Genomic DNA, 24,045 nt, shown 5'->3' on the forward strand with positions numbered 1-24,045 from the left:
ACCGCCAGTCTTAAGGATTCTTTGACAGCAGTGCATGATGGGGCTGCCTGGAATGAAAAGGCCACAATGCTCCACTCTTCAGTAAAACATTTAACAGACAGCTAAGTGCTACAGAGGAAAGGCCCCTGTTTGTTCCCTCTCTTTGTCGTCTCCAAGGTTCAGGAACACACCCACGATTTACTCTATGGAAAGCGCCAGGGTCAGATATAATAAGATATAATAATATGATTACAGCGGGAATACAGTCACGATAAAACATTTTTTTGAGGACGGCGGTTCACGCAGAATGTCTAAACAAGGGAAAACGAGGACAGCGAGAATAGAACAGGACATTTATTGTGTGACGTACTTCGTTTTTATTTTGGTTCCTTTTTGAAACCCTCGGCTGTCAGAATGAGCCACCTGGATGTTGTATTCAATGTTTCTGAAAGTCTTTTCTTGCTAAGGCACAGTGAGTGATTACCAAAAGATTAGCCCAGTGAAAGACATCCTAATCTGAGTACATAGATAGTACGTATCAATGTATGCTACTGTTCAGTCACAATACAACTGTATACTAGCTGAGTAGACCAGGACTTTGACCTACTTAAATTGTTTTTTAACAGCATGTTATGAAACTTAGCAATTTCAAAATACTGTAAAGAAACCGTTTTCTTCAAGGCTTCTTGAAGAGCTTTGCAGACATTTCAGATTTTCTTGGTTTAACAGGACAGCTTAACATGTTTTGTGGTTGCTGTTGCAGCTGCAGAGAAAATTGGTTTTCTCAGCTGGTTGTTAAATTGCAATCTTTCCAAAGATGACCCCCCCCCCTCCCCCCAATCCCCCTTCCCCCTTTTTACAAAGTCGGGCACAACTTGGCACAGAAATTCACATGTTTGTGTATGTCATTTCTCATATTTAGCAAAAGTCTAGGGGGGGAATATGACCTGAATCCCAGTCCTTTGTCATGGCGATTATTGACCTCATTCCAAAAAACCCAAGGTGTCCTGAAAAACAGAGGATTCTGGGACACCTGGGTCCTGAGCAATTTCTTCCCTTATTCACGGGCTTACAGGAATAATGGCTGTATGTTTTTGTCATGGGAATTTAAATAAAACATGTGCGCACGCACACACACGCACACATGCAGACACACACACAAAGGCACACACACACACAAACAAACATGCAGACACAGACACACACGCACGCACGCACACAGAAGCACACACGCAGACACAGACACACACGCACACACACACGCACACACATAGGGCTACAGTCCAAGCCCATTTGCTTGGGGGTCTTTCAGACGGAGGCTGTAAGGAATAATTAGGGAAAGTAATAAAGGCTTATCTCCCCGCACATGCTCAGAACAGCCCGTCTTATTTAAATTCGCTTGTGCGCCTGCATCCCTGGCTAATTGTCGTTTAGCCCGCTGCCTGCGCACTGCGACTCCAGTGGAACCCCAGTCAGGCACCGAAACCCCCAGGAATCCTCCACGTTCCTTTTCTCCGCACACTGTAACCACCCACCGCATCTTACTTCAGCCGGATGGACAGTGTTGCTATGGTATTACACACGCGTGATTTACTAAGGCCTTTAGCACTTGCAAAAGCTATTAGCACACGCTTCAACCAATACGATGACCAACGATTGGCCGTGGTATTTATTTTGCACCAATCACTGGTTGTGTTATTAGTCTTGTGTATGATAAAACGTTTTGCCTGTGCTAAAGGCCTTCATATATCAGGTCCCTAGTACATAAGAACCCCATTGCTCTCTCTCTCTCTCTCTCTCTGAAATGACTATAAGCTCTTATGCAGGCTGAGAAACAGCTTACAGTCAACAGTTACATTCTCAGAAAATTAGTTAAGAAGAAATACAGATAAAGGTACAGACACCTGTCACTGGGATGGCACCCTACAGGCATATGAACCTGTACCCCTAGCCAGCAATACCTAATTAATTTGTACCATTTTTTGCTTGTAAAAGGTACTTAGTCCCCAAATAGAACATTATTGTACTTTTCAGCGTACAATTGAGAAATGTGTTCCCTCAAGAACAAAAATGCACCTCCGCCGAGCCTTTATTTCTGAGAGTCTAGAGCAGGTGGTGAACAACGGTGTCCGTGAGCTTCAGTAAGCAGGAGCTGAAGGCGACAGACCCTGAGACGGATTTTAGGCCGCTAAACTCCCCCACCCCCCCACACCCCCCCGGACCACTCACCGGGGCTCCTGGACGGACCCGGCCACGCAGTGGAAACGTTCGGGAACCGCCTTCCACTCCTTGGCCATCTTGGCCATGCCGCCGGCGTCCAGCACGCCGTAGCCGAACAGGTGGTTGAACTCCAGGCCCACGCCGTTGCGCCGCCACTGGTGCACCTCGTCGTGCAGCTGGTTCCGCTTGGAGGTGAGCACCGCCAGGTGCTGCATGTCCCGCCACGTCAGGTCCGGGCTGCGGGGGCGAGGGGGGGGGGGGGGGGTGGGGGGGGGGGACAGGAGACGGAAGTCAGGACGGAAATTTACCGAAAAAATCCTCATCGCGATCGTGTGGTGAAAATATGATGGGGCTACTGGTCATAAAAGCAAGGTGAGATAGAAACCCCCCCCACCCCAGCTAAACTAAAACATTGAAATAAAAAAATAAATACATTCCAACTGCATATTGCGAGCTGATGCTGGAGATATTACATCTTCTGTCTATAATATTGTGTCAATGAATTATTGATACTGAACTTGGAAACCTGCCATAGAAAAATAACAATATTAAGTTCATATCGAGAACTCAAAAACATTTATTGTATAAAATCTGCTGAAAAGTGAATTGCACTAAGGAGTTTGTCTGCCATTGTTTTAATATGATAATCCGCTCAAAGGATCCGCTCTGTCAACTGTATTTCTCTTTATTAAAGGGCCTAATGGCCCAAGGGTCTGCTTAAGCGTCCAGAATGCTCTAGTAGGCCGGTTGGTGAGTCAGGGGCGAGCTTGCATCTCCGCAAAGGCAGAGGAGTACGTGGCTATAAAAAAAAAAAGAAAGAAGAGATTTCACGCGACAATTCGTGTTCATCTTCGGCAAAACCCCGCGCTCCTCCTCTGCACGCTCTCAAGCGACGTTACTCTTATTGTTCCAAACTGCAGCGCACAGGACGGGCCCCGCTGATAACTAATGGCGTAATAAGGTCCCGGCTCTCGAAGCCGCGGCGGCTACATCAAAGCAGGAAGCGGATGGCGGAAAATGAGAAACGTCCGCCAAAACGAGCGGCGCGCTCCGCGAGATTTGTTGCGCAGCTCACGCAGCCGAGAGCATAGCAACACGTTCGTTTCTGCGACATTCGTTTAGCATTTTTTAATATGTATATATTTTTTTTATTACTACGCTGAAAAATGAACAGACAGACATCCGTCTTCACCGGCCCACAACAACACAAATATACATCGCTTCGTGTTTCTTTCGTGTGATTTCGATTATTTGCCGTGGATTCTTTATTTCAGAAGTCCATTTATGCGCACTTACGCTGCACCTTATCTTGCCTTCGGTCGTGTTCCGAGCGTGACTCACTTATTAAATATAGCTTGAAAGCGAGCTGTCGAGCTGGTGGCTGTGGGCTAGCAGCTGTGTTGTCACACTGCAGGGTAAGGTTAGCGCGCGGACCGCGCGCGTACTTCGTGATCAACTGTGATGCTCGGAATGTTCCGTGTGGGTTGTTAAGGGAACGGCTGGACCAACACAAAGCACGATTCGTTCCCCGGTAACCGACGAGGCTCAGTAATTGTCGGCCTTTTAGGCTAATTTTTTGCAAAGCAATTGGGAAACTTCCAAAGTAACTTTCCCCAACGTCAGCTCACATTATGTGCGCCAAGATAATGAGAATGCGAGATACAAAGGCTCATATTAAAAGGCCCGCTCGTATAACTGTTCGCACAATCGTAACAATGTGCATTGGGTGAATGCTTTAAATGAGATGGGAGCCCTTAAGTAAGACCTGGCCATTGGCGAAATGAATTCACGGACGTGAGCGCATTTTTTCTTTTATTGTGGCAAACAATTCCCCGTTTTTTTTTTTTGTACCCTGCGAAAGTACTGCCTTTCAGGCGCGATTGCTTCATGCATTTTTAATCCCCCCCCCAGTCTGTTTTTTTTTCCGTGGAAAATATTGCGAGCGGCGTACGTACTTTGCCTCGAGCGCCAGGGCGAAAACGCCAGCCGCCTCGGGCGCCGCCGCCGACGTTCCGGAGTGACGCAGCGTGCAGTTTCCGTACAGGTCCGTGGTCGCCTGGAATTATGGGAAAAAAAAAAAAAATACAATAAACGAACAACTTTCACAACATTCGCTAACAATACGGAAAAACCTTTCCCTTAGTGAGTGCTATGTTCCTTTCCATCAGGATTCAGTCCCACTGTTTCGCTAAAATTGTCCTTATCAATTAATCATTTGAGCAGCGATTATGCACAGTCAGCAAAAATCAGCCTTTTTTTTTGGATATCCAATATAAATAATGTTGGTTTTTTGGAGGCTGTTGATGATAACTAAAAGTAGCCCCGTGGAGAGCTGGGCTCTTGTTTTGTAGTGCTTCAAGTTTTTTTTGCTTAATCAGGTCATCTGGCTTAAACAGAAAGGCAAGGGGTTCTGAATTTTTTTGAGGTATCCATTATGGGATTAGTACCTACGAAAAAAAAGGTCAAAGCAAATCTTTCGTTCTCCTTTCTGGGTTAAAAGTCAGAATGGCACTGGATTAATGAGAGTTTTGCACAGCGAGCGCAGGTGAGGTTTGACCGGGAAAGCAGGGGGGCAGGATTAAGGACATGTTCTGTGCATCTTCTCCCAATTGTGCTCTTTCGCACGGCACACAACTTCTGCTCTGGAAAATCGGGGACAAAACACCTCTAAGCCGGGGGCTTGGACATAACCCCTCAGTGTAACGGTACACACCGCAAAACAGATGGCAACAAAAGAAAAGTGTGCAGTCTTGTCATTCATGGGGAGCGGCAGGTGAACATCTGGTAGAATAATAGAGGGGGAAAAAAAGAAGCCTTTTCTGGGGATTCGAGAAAACAGTCGTGGACACGGCGTGTCCAAGGAAAATGTCAGCCAACACGATGAAACGCAAGCAAGCACTTAGAAATGAAAGCTCGGACACGGCTATTTATTTAATGATTCGAAACTCAAATAGAGGCGCCCAGCACTTTTGCCTGTTAGGATCGGCTTCCTGTTAAATATTTGACACACTCCTTTATACCAAGATTTAATTCAAACAGATACGCCTGATGACTGTGGCGTTATCTTTCCAAAGACACACTTCCCCTTTTCACCATGGTTGAACGAAACATAAAAGCATTAAGTTGTTATGTTCAATATCAGTGAGAGCGAGAGAGAGAGAGATGTAGGTTACAAAACTCACTAAGCACCATAAGATATTCATGAGATTTCCTGACACAATAGTCTCCAGTCTGACAAACTGTCATATGAAATTCCACATACTCTGAGGAGGTTGACACTCATCACCTAACTTTTAAATACTGAGTGACAGTAGTCTTAAAATCATTCCAATAAGTCATATTTTATATTTAAGTTGCTCAAGCTCTTCCTTTTCTGAGCCACAATAGCATTGAGATTAACTTTCATCCAGCTAGGAGAATTCTGTAAAGACTTCAATGCCTCAACTTTAGATTCACAAATGCTCTTATTTCTTATGTCTTGGAACTATCTCAGAAGAATGTTGTTCTATTAATTTTTGATGAATATATTCAACTAATGTTGGCTGCAGTGTGAGATGAACTCTTTTTTCCTCAGCAAAAACATCCTTCTGGACATCCCTAGTGTCTCAAACATGTTCACTGGACAGGACTAATGGGGAAATAACTGGATGCATCAGATCCCACCTCTCAGAATACTGGGTAATAAACCTCCTTTTAATGAGAGAGGGAGGAATTGGAATCACAAGCTAAACAATGCACAGTGTGAGTTATAAAAGGCAATGAGCTTAAAAAGAAATATTATCGCATGTATGCTGGAATGTACTTGCTTTCATTTGTAAGTAGGCCAACAAATAGATTAGTCCTTTGAGTGAACTGGATGAGTCTTAATGGATATTTTTAAAAATATTTGTGTTACATACTTCTGCTCTCAGTGGGGGGTGCAGGTTTTCATATTTTTTATTTCAGATTTCCATAGTCCTGGCAGAGGCCCAGGTAAAGACTTCCCCAGGAGAAGCTACCTAAATAAGGAGGTAGACTGGATAAGTTCTGGGGGGTCCCTCTCTCTCTCTCTCTTTTTGTTTTGCGCTCACCCATTGGGCTGCTGGTTGTTTGTATGCTCCCTAGGAGCTTTTGGTGTATAAAACCTTTTTCTATTGGTTCAAACCTGGCATCGGCTGTGTTTACAGTGGCTCAGGTGCAGCGTAACATATGCAATGTACGATTCTTGTTTTGGTGGGAGAGCAAGAATCCCGGACGAGAAAGGTTTTCTTTTGGTTCAAACTCGAGTGCTATGGTCATAAAAAGCAATAAAATGCACGACTGAGATGTCTGGAGACCAGACAAAAAAGCAAAAACACACACACACACACACAAAATGCAGTGCCATTAGACCAGCTTGAGACAACCCAGGGGATTATGGGACACGTATAAGAGGCGGGATAGCGGGATAACTGCACGCACCACGCCCGCCTCGGGGTTCCTCTTCCTGCCGTTGCTGAAGGTGGAGGCCAGCGTGGACGAGCAGCTCTCGTCGTAGAGGGCGGTGCGTCCGTCGTTGATGGCGGAGTTGATGGAGATGGTCCACATGCTGGAGGCGTAGCCGTCGCAGTTGCAGTCGTCGAAGCTGCCGCCGTCGCCCGAGGCCCAGACGTAGATGCTGCCCTTCCCGCCACGGCCCTGGGAGAGACACAGCCGCCATTTTGTGTTCACAAATTTGGAACACACCCGGTTTTATCTATCTGTCGCCGTGACTACCGCTGGGAGAGTGCCAGAGGAGCACACACACTCTCCTCGAAAGCTTCTCGATGTCAACAACCGCTGCTTATCGTGCTGAAGTTCACAATCTGACCCTCTCGTTCCGGGGCAAGGCCAGAGCCTGTTGTCCTTCACCCTAATGTGGCTGACGGCCACAGTTGGTACCGGTGCGGCCATTTTGATACCAGACCGTGGGTCCCATTCATGCACTAGAACAGGGCCTTAACAGATTCTAGACCATGGGGCCCATCCATGCACTAGATCAGGGCCTTAACAGATATCAGACTGTGGGGCCCATCCGCGTCACTAAATTAATGCCTTAACGGGATGAGCCGCCCAGCAACCCCATACAATTTTAAATGTGTAAAAATGGAAAGGGCAGGCCATCATCCACTAGAGCCGCATCTCCTGTCACACTCCCGAAATAATTATTTTATTTTCCTCTCAGGGTGTACACGTCTGAGTTTCCATAGCACTTATTTTATTTGCTTTCATTGATTTTCACTCCGGCTAAAGCACACAAAGTGGTTTTACGAGACACTGTGCGTGGAGGTGTCTGCGCACGGCACATTGGCTGGCTCCTGATTTAGCCTTCGCGCGAAGGTCACATCACAGCGGCAGTTTCTCTTAAGATAAAAGTACTCCGTGCGACAGCTCACTAGAGAAGTACACCGACTCTAAACCGATAGTCATCTTTATTTTCCTGTGTTGTCTGACGAGCAACGTGCCTCCATTATATTTATTTATTTATTTTATTTCAATTTATTTCATTGGTACCGGACAGTAATTTATTTTTGGTGGTAGCATAATTATGAAAAATAATTTAATAGTTTCATAATATTAACATGCAAGTCAGCCATACTGTTTTTTTTTTTAAAGAGAATTACCTGTGCTAGTTTCTCATTTTACAGCCTTTCTGTAATTATTTCGACTTCAATTCCACATGCTAAATTTTGCATGAAAAATAGATTTCAGTGGGGCTACCTGGTGAAAAAAAGGTCAGTGGATAACAAATCATATAAATAATTGATAAAGGGTGCGGCAAGGTCGACATTTGAAGCACATTTTTCAAAGAGAACACCCCAGATTTCCTCTTCAGCTCACAGATTCAGAGTGTTTCCACCAAGGATGATTTCATCTAACGGTCTATTTTCGTCCCCGGGAATTTAAATTGCAAAAGTGACGTTTGAACTGTGCAGAAGTGTCGCTTCTGCTCTTAGAAATTGAAATGGGGAAATTGTTCCTCCAGAAGAAAATGCTCAATGTTAAGCCCACTCTTGCAGAGTACACGCGGTCCCCTGTTAGACTCATGCGCAATCTGCTAAGAGCTGAATTAACACACTGAACGATTTGCCGTGTAAACTCAGCACTGCCGGTGAACCAAATTTCAGGCGGGGGATTTCACCGGTGACGCCGATTCACCCAATAAAACCGTGTTAGAGACGTAAGCCGAGTGGCTTAATTGGAGTGAAGTGACTTGGTGATCAGTGCTGGGACTGTTCCTGTACTGCCATTGGATAGCAGGGAAAGCTCCAAAAAAAAAAAGCCTGTTTATAATTGGGGGTGTCTTCTCTTTGAAGTGAGATTTTTAGGGTGCAGGCGGCTTACATAAGTGACTACCGTTGCAAGTGGGCCGAACGGCGCTACGCTTGATCAGTATTTATTTTTATTTTTTTCATTTGCGTGTCGCTACGTGCCCACACTTGCTCAGTGATGCGCTGTGGCGGGCTCCCTTAGCTCCTGCCTCCCTGAAGCTAGCTCGATGATTAATCGATGGGGTAATTAAAACTGTCACCGGGAACATGCTCGCGCGCGCACGCGTACGTGCTAATCGCTAAACCGCGACGACGCTCGTTTGTTTCTCAGGCATTCCGGAAGCTTCTTTCCCCGCCAAATGGGCGATTGCCCCGGATCAAGACATTTAATATTCATAAGCGGGTCAATTTCTGACGCATGTTGGAAAAAAAAAAAAAAAAAATCATAACAGAGAAGATGTAGTTAAGCCGGGCGGTGTTCAAATAAATTAATCCTGCTGAACGTTTGCCATCAAAGCCTTTCTCAGCCACAGCTGGATGCACCAGATGTTTGCATTTATAGGTTGTACACGGAATAATAACGGAATCATTTTTCAACCGGCAAACAGAACCAGACAAAGGGGAATCCTGACCCGACAGCTGTGGCGGTCTTAGCGCTCTTGTTTCAAACGTAACAAGTCTTGACAGGAGGCCGCGTGACTCAGCCAGGCGGTCGATTTGGGGCGCGCGTCGATTCGGGGGCGCTTGCCGGAGCGGTACCTTGTTGACGCCGTCGGCCATGGCCTGCAGGGTGAGCTCGCGGGGGCCGTCCACGGTCTTGCCGTCGTCGGTGGGTCCCCAGCTGGCGCTGTAGATGTCGACGACCTGCGGCATGTGGCTGATGGACGAGGCCTCGATGACGTCCGTCATGAAGGGCTGGTCCAGCATCCGAATGCCTGCAGGTCGGAGAAGAGACCAAGAAATAAAAAAACCAAAACGAAGGGTTGATGACGTAAAATGGCTGTGCTCATATACAGTCAGTGGGAGGATTCTCGCCTCTTGTTCACAGCAGCTTTCCTCTAAGGGCGAAGCCACACATTCTCCGACGAGATCAGTTGGCGTCGCTCTCGCCTACCACAGTCGGTCGCTTGTGGGCATGATTAAAATTCTTAAATGGGGGGGAAATTTAGGATCGTCAGATCTTTAACCTGATTGGTTACTACACCACGTTCTCCGTCCTTCTGGTCACTTCTCCAGCTGGTCTCGAGTCGGCAGCTATCCCAGCATGCCTTGCGAATGCGAAGACTTGGCTCCCATTGAAAATTAACGGAGGCGATTACAAATTCGCTTCTCGTCGGAGGAGGAGAGCTCAAACTCAAATCCCGGGAGGGGGCTACTGTGTCTGCTGGTTTTTGATTGGTCCCTGCCCTTAATTGCTTATTTTTTAGCCACTGACCGGCTAAAGAGTCGGCACACCTTGTTCCCAAGGCCCTAAATTGGCTGCTGATTGAAAGGAAATCACAAAAAAAAAAAAACCTTCAGCCCCTTCAGCCTCCTCCAGGACCGGAGTCTGAGACTCGTGCTGTGAGATAACTTTTCGCCCGGCCGGAAGTCACGCCGTGCCTGTTATATCTTATCTGAGGAAAGCTCCAGAGGGTCGGAGTAATTGCTGGAAGGCCTCTGCGGCACACTCGTATTGTGTAAGGCGGCGATTGAAGATTCTGTGTCTTTATCCTCCTGCCTTCTGAAAATGCCCTCTGCACTCTCGGTCCATAAGGGAGCCTCTTGTTTAATGATGGCTTGTTAAACTAGAACCAAAAAGGAAGGCACTCTTTTCATTGGAGTGCCTCCATTTTAGTTTTTTGGGGCATACTTGGATCTCAGAATTCTAAAATTGTCCAGCTGGAGGGGTAAAAATATGAGATCTGACAGATTCTGCAAACCAGCAATCCCCTTCCTATAGTTCTCAGATCCTATTTATTCTCCCACCAAATTCATATGATATCAGGGTTTTACGGATGCCAGCTTCTTTGTACTTGCTGTTCCTGTTTGCTCTTAGTGGTGCCAAATCATCAGGGAATCGTGGGAAATGAAGTCCAAAGATGAACTGAGTTGTCACTGCTTGTTCTTCCAGGGCATGATTTACAAAGCCAGCATCCAAAGGTCAGGAGGTGTGGGATGGAGATATTGTCCATTACCAAACAGTGCGCGAGGCTGTTAAATTTTGCTGGAACCTGCCTCTGCAATTTATCATCTGTCACCGTGGAAACAGCAGATGCAGCTGTAACTGTGTGAATCGATCCCGAGTCTGTGTGTGTAAGCGTGTGTGTGTGTGTGTGTGAATGTGTGTGTGTGTGTGTGTGAGTGTGAGTGTTTGTGGATGTGTTCTGACATACCTGCCACCTTTGAATTGAAAGCGACGCCCACACCACAGATGTTGTTATTGGCTGCAGCTGATACCTCACCAGCACACCTGGTTCCATGGCTGAAAAAAAAGGTAAATGAATGGATAAAATTATGAGGTAAACTTTATCTATAAGTTTTTATTGGTTATTGATATCTGGCAACTGAAACAACTATTGTATTGCATGTTTAATATGGTACAACATAGTTTGTGAGATTTCATGCTCTGTGCATTCAAATTCCATTTCCTTTACAGTGAATTAAACGTTAAGTCCCTTAAAAAAAATCTTTCACCATTCGCGGACCGACACGCGCACACCACCAACACAACGGACTCCAGAACACGTCTATCTGTAAAGGGAAACCTGTCTCAATTTGCATAAATCCCACAATCCCCAGCCCGGAATATGTGCTTTGAAGGCCTGGCACTAATGCACTGGCATTTTTAGGGATTAATTAAAAACAGGGGGATTGATGGATTAGGTTTTACTGTTATTATTATTTTTTTAAATACACTGGCAAGGCCGGCGATTCCTTGGCAAGAGACCCCACAGATTCCCGGCAGAGGAAATCGGCGAACCGTTTCGCGGGATTCGGAATGAGCATCGCGGGTGGGGAGGAGGCGGGGGGGCGGGAATGGGGGGGGGGCAAACGGAGAGAGGAATGCGCCGAGCTACTGCAGCAGCCTCCTCCCGCATCCTGCCAGCCGCGGCCACAGAAGGGATGCTATTTATAAATAATCAGACTATTAGCTTTGCACACGGCACGCGGCTAGGGGGCCGACCGCAAGATATTATTAATCAGCTCCAGATCACTGCTGTCGCCACGGCGAGGGAGAGAGAGAGATGGAGAGAGAGAGACGAGGGAGGGAGAGACAGAGGGTGATGAGGGAGAGAGAGAAAGAGAGAGAGAGAGAGGGGGAGTAAGACGAGGGAGAGAGATGAGAGACACACAGAGAGACAGATGGTGATGAGAGAGACGGTGAGAGAGAAACGACGGGGAGAGAGTGAGACGGAGAGAGCGAGAGAGAGACAAGGGAGAGTGAGACACGATGAGAGAGGAGAGGAAAAGAGAGAGAGATATGAGGGAGAGAGAGAGAGAGACGGGGGAGGAGAAATCTGGAAGCAGAGGAAATGAATCTTTAGCTGCCCTTGAAGGAGAATCATGTCATTCTGTAGGTGGAAGATGATGGGAGGGTGGGGGGGTTGGGGGGGATAATATGATCCCAGTAAAGAGGCCTGCCGGGAGTTTTGCACACCGAGCAACGGCCAGTTATGACACCGGATCGACCTCCCTAAATGCTAATAATGGAGTACAGCATCCATTAAGGATCAGCCAGCATGGATTTAACACTCATCTGCCCCGAATTAACAGAGCGGGATGTGCACCTGACCAATCAGCTTTCGCCACAGAATCTGCTCAGACCTCAGGCACACTTCCCCGAAATCGATGTGCCCTGAACGCAGCCGAGCCCGGGTAGTGAAGTACACCGTGCCCCTTGCCCGGTAACTGAATTTAAAGAGCTCTAAGGTGGCATCGGGCTTATTCAGCAGACGGAACGCTCTGTTACGATTCGAACGATCCTTCCGTTGAGCAGGAAGTTCACACCGGATGAACGGTTCGCTGTGTTTTCGCAGCACTCCTACGGAGGTGTTTTGTGGGCATACCCTCGTGGTGGGAATGTTGGCCCAGCAGGGTCGCTGCTCTAGAAACACGCCCATCGCGAACTTGGGTTGCCCCCCCCACCCAACCACATGCCGTCTCAGCGAACTCCTCCCCCCGCTGCTAAGCCTACCCATGCAGCGATCGCGCCCGTGCCTTAGTAGCCCGTTAGCGACGTGCTAACGAGGGGGACGAACGTTACCTGTTGAACCAGTCGTCCGTGTAGCGGGGGTAAGGGTAGGGGTCGTTGCTGCTGAAGTCGAAGCTGGCGTCGGCGTTCTGCAAAGAGAGAGACAGTCGCTTTGGGAAAATGGGGGACACCGAGGTGAGCAAGAAGTGAAATTACAGACGCAAGCGACACGTTGGACGCTCGACAGAGAACATGCGTCAATGAGAACACGCGCCACGAGGAGAACCTCCGCTTATCACGCCAAACAGCCGATTCTCCGACACGTTCGACAGTCTCAGATTCGCGTCTCGTAAATCATCCCGGTAATCGCTTGTGAAAAATGATGATCGTAAAAAAATCTGAGTTTTTCCTCGGGAGGTAATGCACTGACACAGCGTGACTTCGCAGGGGGAACTAATACCTCGATTAGGCCCAGTTAAGGTGTTTAATTTCACGCAGCATAAAAAATATAATAACGGCGCTGCTCTGAGAAAAAAAAAAAAAGCAAAAGGGAAGCGGACGCTGTGAGCGTTCCTCGGCGTGCCGCGGAGTCGTCGAGGTGCGATCGCGGCGCCGCCTGGGCTGCTGGAGCGATGCCAGCGACAGCTACGAGAAAAAAGGCTCGCCGGCGATCTCCTCGGCACATCTCTGTCGTCGCTCAGCCACTCCAAGCCTGCGCGTTTCCGACGCGTTATCTTATGTCTCCCCGCCCACTTCGTCTCCGCTGAAAAAGACGTGTCTTTGAAGAAAAATAAGAACAAAAAAAACGCGCTCCTTAGATGAGGAGCTGAGTTTGTGGTTGACGTGTGGACAGTGGTAACGAGCTGACCGCAACTACGGACTGGCATTTCTGAAACGTTAGCACCAGAAATATACGTAGCCCGTTAGCACTTCCCGTTCCTATCTCCTAACTTGTGTTGCTTGCGCGCCATGGATATATTGTGGCAGGACGGTTAGCACTGGTGCCTCTCAAGAAGGATTTCCTGGGTTCGAGTCCTAGCTCGCCGGTTCCCCTCTGTGTGAAGTTTGCATGTCCTCCCCGTGTTCGTGTGGGTTTCCTCCTGGTAACCTCCTGTGGTACCAGGTTAGGTGCACTCCTGCCGTTGCCCTTGACCAAGGCACTGGCCTCAGAACTGGAGCTGGTCCCCCCAGGCGCTGCACTGTGGCTGCCCACTGCTCCTAAGTAACTGGGACGGGCTGAAAGCAGGGGACAAATTATGCCAAGGGGGTTCAATAAAGCGTACCTTAATCTATCTTAATGGTGGCACCCGAGTAACGTTTAGCCCCCCCCCGTTACGGCTGAGGGGCCCGTGGCTCGAGCCGTGGCGCTCGTACGATACCCCCCCATGTTTGCTTTTGTTTCCGCAGGCACCAGAGTCCGGCTCAGCAGTGTTGGGGGGGGGGGCGCCATTTTGCTCGACGGGCAGCCTTTATCTTTGCCACCGCGTCGCCATTTGCACTGTAGCCCCCCCCCCCCCCCCCCCCCCCCCGCCCCCCGCCCCCAAGGCTGGCTTCACCGCTGTCTAGGAGTATTGCTTTGTAGCAGCAGATTAATACTTAAAAAGGAATAATGCATGTGATTTTTTTCTCCCCACATCTTCATGTGAAAAAGAAAATTCAGTGGTGCTATTTTCATATGTATGTAAATGTGAGCCAAGTAAATGAATGAATGAATGAATGAATGAATGAATGAATGAATGAATGAATGAATGAATTAATGATTCTAAACATTGGCAAAAATAAATAAATAAAAGGAATTCATTTAAAATTGTTATAATAAACAGACCATTTGTGGACAGACAAATGATCTGACAATGTCCAAAAGCATTCCTGAGTGAACCTGGAGTGCTTGATTCTTCTCATCAGTCATTAGAAAGCAGTATCTGAATGTTCTAAGAATTCGTCCTATAAATAATAATAAATGAGAATAAATAAATAAATAAATAAAGGAAACATCTATTTTTTCTACTTTCTTACTTTTATTCTTTCATGTTATTTATTTATTCATTTGCTTGTTGGCTTGTTTGTTTGAATTCACAAAGGACCCATCTTCATGCAGTCGTGTTTTTTGTACCTCGAACAGAATTCTTCTGTGGTTTGGCGAACTACGGATTCAAGGCAAGGTCCCTCCTGGGATGCAAGCACACACAGTATGGTATTTTAACATTATGGTGTAAGATGGCAAATACGTGATTAGAATGCGAACTGAACATTCTAATGTTGATGTAACAATGGAAAGCAATAGAAATTTAAACAAAGGAGTTCAGGAACACTGACTTAGTTCAAAAAATACATATATTGAAAAATCCAAAGGGTTTTAACTGGCTGAAGTAGGGGTGGGTGTGTCTTTTAAAGGCCAGCAGATATCCTCACTGCTTTGTCACCTGCTGTCTTCCAGTGTAAAAAAAAAACCTAAAAACACAACCTCAGGCAACATCGCATGTTGCATTTGAAAGAAACAGACAGTTCATCGACACACAGTTTGATCTGAAGAAAAAAAAAAAACAACAACACTACCACTCTGTGGTAGTGTAATCAATGCTAAGAAAACTGCATAGCAACACTCTGGGAAATGCATCCCGTGTTATTGGCAATGCGTCACAGGAGCTGAACACAGCCATTTTGGCTCCCAGACCCATTTCAGCTCCCATTTGGTTCCATTCTCTGCTAGACTACATGCCGGAAAGCACAATCACCAGCTTTATTCAAGGTATAACTACTATGCTGGCTAATGGATCGCTCTCTCTCTCTCTCTCTCTCACACACACACACACACACAAACACTCAGGACGAGTGTAGTTGACCACTTAGATGGAAAAGGATAAGCCTACTGCATTTGGATACTTGGCCTTACACCTGAAGAACAGCTTTTTCAAACCAGGTTGACTTTCAGATGCACAAAGCAATATTTGGTGCTTTAAACGTGATTGAAAGCCTACGTGTACTTTTTTTTTAATGAATCTAATTTACACTAATTTTACTCATAGTATAAATGATAGTATATATTCAAGCTTGGTTAGAGGTTGAAGAGTTATTTCACAAAGCTCTACCACACAGCAGATCCCATATGAGCCGTGCAATAGCCTATTCCCCGCAATTTACCTTGCGGTAAATCTGAACTGCTACCCACGGGATTCAGTTCAGAATCGTTTTTTTTTTTTTTTTTTTTTTTTTTTCCGGAGGAGCGCGCAGGACGTGATTCCTGTGGCGAATTGACATCACTTGTTGCCATAGCAACTCTATTATGATAGAAGATGAAACTCATATTTTAGCAACTGCAGAAAGGCCCCAATGACTCGACGACAACCAGCCACGATTCTCGACTGAAAGCGCTCGGCGAAATTCCACCTGGGATCCTCATGGGGTGGGATGCACTGTGCCGAATCCCTTCCCCCACAATAAATAAATAAATAAATAAGCTGATTACATAGATTTTATCTTAACACGAGCCTTATTAGACTATTATAACAATTTAGCTTTCAATTTAGCTTTCAAAAGTAAAAAAAAAAAAACTCTGCCTTTAACTACAAAGATAACTTTTAAAAAGAAATGACTGTGCTACAATTAGGCACAATTCACATCTTTTTTTCCCTACACTACCATGCCTTTAATAATATTGCTTGTCACTGCTATAATGCTATAATAACGTGGACGACAACACATCACGGCTGTTTTGAGCTTCACGTCCATTCGACGCGCCGCAAAAAAAAAAAAAAGCTTGGTGGAAAATAAAAAAAAAATAATAATAAAATCTGTATGCTAACGTGCAAGGGGGAACCGCCGTGCGCTAACGTGCTCGAGCGCGGCGCCGTGAATTATTCATCGCCCTTCCAGCAACCCGCCCATTAAGTAGGTTCCGAGCAAGAGCTCGATACGCGCTCATTATCGGGGAGAATTCCCCTCGTTAGGAGCGGAGGGCGCTCCGTGACTCACCGCGGCCGTGCTCGAAATGCGAAATGTCCGCACGACCGGGCGCGCGGTCTCTCACGCGCGTGTCGTTCGCCGATAGAAGGAAAAAAATGAAATAAAAAAAAATGTGGAAAATCTAATAGTCGGTGCTCGCTCCCATAGGTACCCGGCGGGGTCTTGTGGGGCTCAGGAGAGGTAGCACGGGTTTTATAAACGGGTCTTTCAGCGTTGTGCTGCTGGAAAAAACATTTCAACCCTCTCGACGTGCAGGCATGTGTTCAGCAGAAGCACGGACATGGTAGGGAGGAGGTTATTTTTAGATTCTGACTTGTCATTTGCGTACTGGAGCATGACAAGGGCTTAGCCCCCCCTCCCCCCGCCGATAATGATACAGATAATTAAAGAAAAATAGGCTACACCTGATGGGGGGGGTGGGGGGATTATAGGGGGGGAACAATCTCTGCTTCAGTTCCCTGGCTGGGTCTTTAGCCTAGAATGTTCCACCATGAATGTCATTGTTTTTATTTCCAACGTCCTCAAAAGGTTCGACGAGAGCAACACCCCCCCCCCACACCAATATTTGCTGGAGGCTCGTTTCATAAAGGGCCAGTGTGTGATTGACTTAGTGTGTGGAGGATGAGGAACAATCGTTCGCCCATAATTTATGCTGTCCTCCCTCGCCAGCGCAAAAAAAACCGATAAAAAAAGAAACTCCTCTGGGACTCCTCATTAATATGCAGCGTTCGCACCGTCACGTGACCCGGAGCGGTGTTGCGTAACGCCCGGGCGGCGGCTCTACTTCGAACGACCGAGCCGCTACGCGTTCTTCGCCACCGCGCCGTCTGCGCCCCGCCTGCCTTCCGTTCCGCGCAAACAGACGCGACGCTCTCGAGATATCGACCCGAAGGTCCCCCGTCTGCGTGACGGTCCTTGGACCACAAAACCGAGAGAGAGAGAGAGAGAGAGAGAAAGAGAGAGAGAAAAAGAAAAAAAAACACACCACTGCAGCATTCAAAAAGATTCAGCCCGGATCAATCTCTTATTGTCGTGTCAAGGAAAGCTTTCATTTATTTTGAAACCAGGAGACGCCGGCGATAGGGAGTATATCGAGCAAGCCGAGCAAACTGGACTGGCTTGGCTTGGTGCCTCCAGCTGGCTCCGTAGAGAAAACACGGAGGCCTGCCAACTGACACAGGAGCTTGGAATCCAACCGGTGGTCGGCACCTGGCCTGTGTTCCTACGGAGTGCGCTACCTCGTTCTGCACAAGCACTGCAACGGCAGCGAGACAATCGGGAAACACTCTGAGAAATGGCACCGAAGAGAGAATACTGTGTACTCACGTAATTTGAGGCGAGATCCGGGTGTAAATAGTCGATTCCTGTTGTTGGGGGGGGGGAGAAAAAAAAAACACAAAAAAAACACAAAACACAAGAAATTTTTAGGCACAGAACCAATGAAAAAATGGCAGAGCCAGAAACAGGTTTTTAAGCAAACATGGGTAAAAGGTGCCATTTAGTTAAATAAGAAATAATGCCATACAGTATTCTACTGGTGAACATTGGTGACATCACCAGGCTCAGGGCTGGCTTATATCAATGAAGTCTACTCTCAATGTATCTTTTTTTGGATGGACACAAAATTGCAACAAACAGATACGCAAGCCCGCGCCCTTTAATTGCATGTGTATCGCTCCACATAATTACAGCGTCGCACGAGGGGCGTACAGCACGTACCGTCGTCCATGATCGCTATGGTTACCCCTTTCCCGGTGTAGCCCAGCTCCCAAGCCTCGGCGACGTTGAGGTCCAGGCCGGGGGTGCCGTCCGCCTGGCCGGTGTTAATCTGATCGGGCAGACCAATACGGAGAGGCCACATGAGACCAGAGGTGTCCCCACATACGCGCAAATTGCAAATTAACGAACGCACCGGGGGGGGGAGCCGGTGGGGGAAGATAAATGTCACAGCCTCTCTCTCTCCGCGCGCTCGGCTACAGTCCGTCTGGTCACGTAGCGTAGCGCTTACGCTAACGGGCTAAATAAATAAGCGCTTCGCCTAGGCCACACCTCGGTGGGCACTGCCGAGGAGAGTGGAACCAAACAACCAAAACCTGGAGGAAGTAAGCAAGCCTGCTAATGATGTTTAAAATAAATACAATATAAATAGCTTGTGTTAAATAAGTGCTTCTTAAAAAATGACTAAACGCAGGAAATAGTCACGTGTCCTGACACAATAAAGTGAAACGTATGGTCAAGCGGGCAACGATGGCCGCTGCGTGTAAATATTAATTTGAGGTACCAGATCTGTGATGTTGGCGGTCGCTTACCAGGTACCACTGTTTGGAAAACAGCGGGTCGTTCATGTTGGTGTCGATGGCATTGAGGTCTCTGTATCCTCTCTTTGTCCGAGAAAATCCCTCCTGCTGAATCACATTTTTCACCTGTGGAAATATAAAAAAATGCATTATTGTTATTGTTATTGTTATTATTATTATTATTATTAGTAGTAGTAGTAGTAGTAGGACAGTATAACCCGATACAGGCATTCAGATGAAGTACACACTTAAAGGTTTGTAGACACATCACTTCAATGTAAATTAAGCTCATGCTACTTATTCAGGTATTGAAAATACACGCAGAGTACCCACAACCCCTTACTTCTCTGTAAAGGCACTGGGGGGTGGGGGGGGGGGGGGAGGGGGGTTAGGAATAAATAGCAGGTTCATTGAGCTGGCAGCATGACTCTAATTCACTGTTACTGATTTCTGTTGAAATAAGAAAGAGGGATGGTTTATAGTAGAAATGGCCAGACCAAAGGCTCGATTTAAGGTCTTAGAATGTTCAAAAGGTGCTCATACCAACAAAACCAAACCTTCAACGGATTGCACAGGATCTTTCTCTCTCTCTCTCTTTTTCTACTTTATTTATGCTAGTTTCCTATAGATTTTCCCCAGCATTAATCCAATAATACTTGAACATGAACATGGTATGTCCTTGTACAGATGATGTATGTGACACAAATGCTGGCCTTGCATCACAATACCTGTCTAGTTTTATTATTTACTTATGTATTATGTTTTTGGTCCACATTTGTAATTCAAGAGGTGCTCGGTAAGAACAAGGACAAACAAAGGATTTTCATTTCCCTTCATCTTCTGCGTAGATACGTTGGGCCTCATTCACGAAACATGCGTACGATCACATTGGATCGTAAACGGTGTGTAAGAACGTTTACAGGAATATTTTGGCATTTATCACTTTTTTCTTTTCTTTATTTGCTCATGGCCATTTCCTTATGCGAATCACATACACAGGATTGGACATAAAATTTACAAATAGGCAGCATTCATCATCTCGTACATGTGAGATATGCACAAAAACAAAGGTCTGCTCATGTGTGATGGATCTCATATCGGTTTTTTGGTAGGATTTAACATTTTTAAGAGCAAGTAACAATAATTTAAGAAAAGTTTTGTGAACGAGACCCATTATTTTTTCCCTCCAAATCCTTCCACGGCCATCGTACGCTTTGTCCCTACAGGAAAGAGGGCATCGATACTCCTTTGTTTTAGTTTGTTGGGCCAAATCCCATCGCAGAATGTCAACCGCCCTTTTTGTGTTTGTTCTTTTATGAAATCCGTGGCTTGGCGACGGTTCTGTGCTGGATGAAGAACGCGGCCAATCAGCTGTGGCCCGTCGGTGAAGACCTGGGGTAGATCAAAGGAAGACACGTACGGCAAATGCACCGTAAAAAGGGTCTTCGAGAGCAGTTTGCGCTACAATGTTATGGAGTCATACCGAAGCAGGACACTCTGGATTATTGTATTGTCATTATACTGCTATTTATTTGGAGGGGAAGGAGCATAGTATTATATGTACTGCGGAATAAATTGGGTTATACTTAATATTGCATTATGACTCAGGCGGAGTGGCCATGACAGTAAAATAATAAGGATATCTTTCCGTTCGTTGATCGCGTCTGCGAAAGCATTCATCTACCTGCAGAGTTTCCTGTGCCACTGCCAGCCGTCGATAAGAAGAGTCTGTCCAGCGTCAACACATGGGCATGCATTTGTGTTAATGTGTGCTCACCTTATATTCAATAAAACATGACTCAGTGGAAAAGGTTCTGCTATGTGGTGCTATAATCATAGTCTGTCATTTTATAAACCCTACTATACAGTAATATCATGTAATGACATAATATCAAATTATACATTACTATTTTAGGCAACAGTGAAAGTATCTAAGTATGAACGTGATAAACCACAATTTACTGTGCTGTTGAATGAGAATAAACCATGGGTGGGCTGATGTAATGTTGTCTCTCACGGCATGACCAAGTCACGACATAAACACAGAAAATATGAAAAGAAATCAAAATTGGGCGCATTAGCCCAAGTAGCGGCCTGCTTATTTGACTGGCACTTTGAGCAGGCATTTAGCCTTTTTTTTAAAATGGCGGGTTTGACAGCATCTGCATCTTTAGTAAACGCCCACGCGTACTTTAGCTGAGGAAGGGGGGGACCGCGCGTTCCCGCTGGCGGGAAAACGGAGTGAATTACGGAGCCGATCTGGAAGGGGCCGCCGCGGAGCGAAATAGCTGCTTGTCACCTCGCCACGCCGGTCAGATCAGGATACTGTGTGCCCACAATGCACTGCACAGTGAGATATTCAGCCATTACAGGATGACGCTGTCACAGAATCATCCCCCCCCCCCCCCCCACACACACACACACACACATAGATCAAGCGTATATGTGTTTTTTTTTCTTTTTTTTACTGTACAGTTACGAGTGACTAAGCACAAGGACAGGCCATTTAACCTTGACGCGCGCGTTAGGGTTAACCTAACCCTAACCCCCCCCCGCAGTCGCGATCTCACCGAACGTCTTTCAGACGCCGAGCGCAGGCTAGCCACCGCCGCCGCCGCCGCCGTGCGTTTGCATGTCTGCAGACAGGCTAACGCGCGTTAGCGTCTCGCTGCGCGTCGCGGTTTCACACGTGGACCTGCAACGCGGCGGGATAATTTTTTTACGGAGGAAATTCAGGTTCGGTCCCGTGCTTTCAGGGCACATGTTGTGGAACTTGAACCAGAAATGCTCTGTGTTGCAAAGGCCTGGTGTGCATACATGTTTTTTTTTTTTTTTTTTGTACTTTTTCTCTTGGAGGAGGCTTCTTGAATTCTGCTGATGGATGATTAATAAATGGACGGACAGCTCAGCTTTTCGCAGTTCGTTGTAAATTGAGCTTAACGGTCAGGTTTGCAGATCCCTATGGTACTTGGCTGGACTGCCAGTTTCACAGGAAATAGAGGCTTTGGCAGGTAAAGCCGGTAAAAAAACATCAGCATAAGCAAGTTTCAGAATTCACAAGCTGCTCTGGAGAAATGCATCAGCTGAATTAACAGGACTGCGAGTGGCAATAATGCACGCATGCACGCACACACACACACAAAGATTTATCCTCTCTCTCAGACACATATACACACACACACCGGCACATGCACACACACAAAGGTTCATTCTCTCTCTCTCTCAGACACACATGCACACACACACATATAGAGAAGATACATAGTATCTCTCACACATACAAAGGTACATTATGTCTCTCTGTCTCTCTCTCATGCACACACGCACATGCACACACAAAGATACATTCTTTCTCTGAGACACACACACACACACACACACACACAATGCAATGTCACAACGAACAGCTGTAGGTACAAAATGACTTGCTATTAAGTGCTGCACTGCAAATTCAATTATTCAAGCACATTCTTGCCTTGATTATTACATTTGCCTGCCCTCCTCCCTCTTGCCTGTACAGTAAAACAATGAACAGCAAACAAAAAATGCAGAAGTGATGCTAACAATATGACCTCCTCCCTCGATTCTGATTTAATTTTGCCCTATGGGACATCTGTCTCCCTAAAATTTTGAAGCTACACAACTGTCCTCATCAGTTCTAATAAGCCGTTATTAAATCTAAGTTATTTCTGGAAGCACAGCGACTATAATGATGTTACATTATGATAAACTGAGCAGAGTAAACTATAATTAGATTTTGCGGACAACTACTGTTTTAGTTTTAGTATGCTTTGAGAACAAAGGGGTGAGAGGCCTATCAGTATATATAGCAATCGTATCAAAAACATGCATTTCTTACAGCTACCAACAGCTCCCTGTTGAATGTTAAAGTTGACTTATCATAATAGTAAGGACACACTTTTTTATGCTACTGTCGAGGCCCCTACACCATTATACAGGGGCCTCCAAAAACCTAACATCAATAAGAATTTTATGATGGAATAAATTTGGCTGGACTGTCCCAGGGACAGTTGGATTTTCCTGAAACTTCAGTTGCACATCATTTTTTTTTTTTTTTTTTGTTTTCCAAGGTGAAAGCCACATGGCTAGCTGTAATGACCAAGACCAGATTGAAACTGGATGCGAAAACTGCCCCCAATGAGGGCCACTCCAGTGGAGCACATTCTGAATAATAACACTGATTCTACAAATACAACATCCCATAATTTAAGAAGATAATGCGTCCATGCACAGGGTTGCGTCATTTGCAGTCCATTTATGAAATTACAAACGTAAGAAAATAGCATCGCTCAGCAAGACATTGAATTCACAAGACCATAGTCATTTACTCATAAAGGTTAAAGAGCTCGCTGTTTTCAATCAAATCCAAGATGTAATGGTTAGCACCGCCAGGGAAGCGAGAGTTGAGACAAGGACAGGTAAGAGAACCAGCTCCTCAGGCTTAAATTGGTCCCACAATTCCTCGCTGGCGAGTTCTACAGTGCCTACAAGCACGGTGATCGTGAGCCTGTGGAAATCAGTGGACAGTAATGACCGTGGCTCTTACACAGGTGAATTTATGCTGCAGATATAAAAATTCTATATCATTCTGGCGTACAACAGGATAACACACATCTTTTTTGAAGACCTTTTGTGATGACAGCAATAATCTTTTAGACCCCAGGCTTTCCTTTTTATTACCGGCAGTACTAGAACCATCTAGATTTAAAAAAAAAGAATGGTCACGATTTTAATGACTTAATCTAGAAATTATTATTGGTCCAAATTATGTAATTTCATATTTTGTTGTAAATTGGATTGCCTGCCTTTTAATTGCAGCTACATGCAGGTATATTGATTGAACGGTACCTGAAGTCATACAGAATGTGCTTTATTAATTATTTGTATTTTTTTTTTCTCAGCCAAAAAAACAAAACACAAAAAAAAAAAAAACACGATGTCTGACGATAGCTCCGTGTCAAGGATCTCCACTCTTCTTAACCGTCCGATGCACTGTTCTCCGTTTTATCTCCGAAATCAGAGCGGGATCTCCCCCCTGCCTCTCCCGTTGGGGGGCGTAAAGCCTTTGAGACACACAGAGCGGAGGAGGTTGCCAGATAAAGCTTTGAGACACACAGAGCGG

General features: G+C 46.0%; 1 protein-coding gene across 1 annotated transcript in view; it reads right to left on the reverse strand.

Moving 5' to 3' along the window:
- Positions 1–24,045, reverse strand: part of pcsk2 (proprotein convertase subtilisin/kexin type 2) — a 33,660-nt gene that overhangs the window by 2,020 nt on the left and 7,595 nt on the right. Inside the window, exons 3-11 of the mRNA XM_064316711.1 lie at positions 18,915–19,028; positions 18,325–18,433; positions 17,932–17,969; positions 12,715–12,791; positions 10,844–10,932; positions 9,228–9,403; positions 6,640–6,855; positions 4,155–4,255; positions 2,209–2,436 (exon numbers count right to left, since the gene is read on the reverse strand). Coding sequence (XP_064172781.1) covers positions 2,209–2,436; positions 4,155–4,255; positions 6,640–6,855; positions 9,228–9,403; positions 10,844–10,932; positions 12,715–12,791; positions 17,932–17,969; positions 18,325–18,433; positions 18,915–19,028 — 1,148 coding nt within the window. The remainder of the gene's footprint in view (positions 1–2,208; positions 2,437–4,154; positions 4,256–6,639; positions 6,856–9,227; positions 9,404–10,843; positions 10,933–12,714; positions 12,792–17,931; positions 17,970–18,324; positions 18,434–18,914; positions 19,029–24,045) is intronic.

Source organism: Anguilla rostrata, chromosome 2 (genome assembly GCF_018555375.3).
Source record: "Anguilla rostrata isolate EN2019 chromosome 2, ASM1855537v3, whole genome shotgun sequence".
Classification (NCBI taxonomy): domain Eukaryota; kingdom Metazoa; phylum Chordata; class Actinopteri; order Anguilliformes; family Anguillidae; genus Anguilla; species Anguilla rostrata.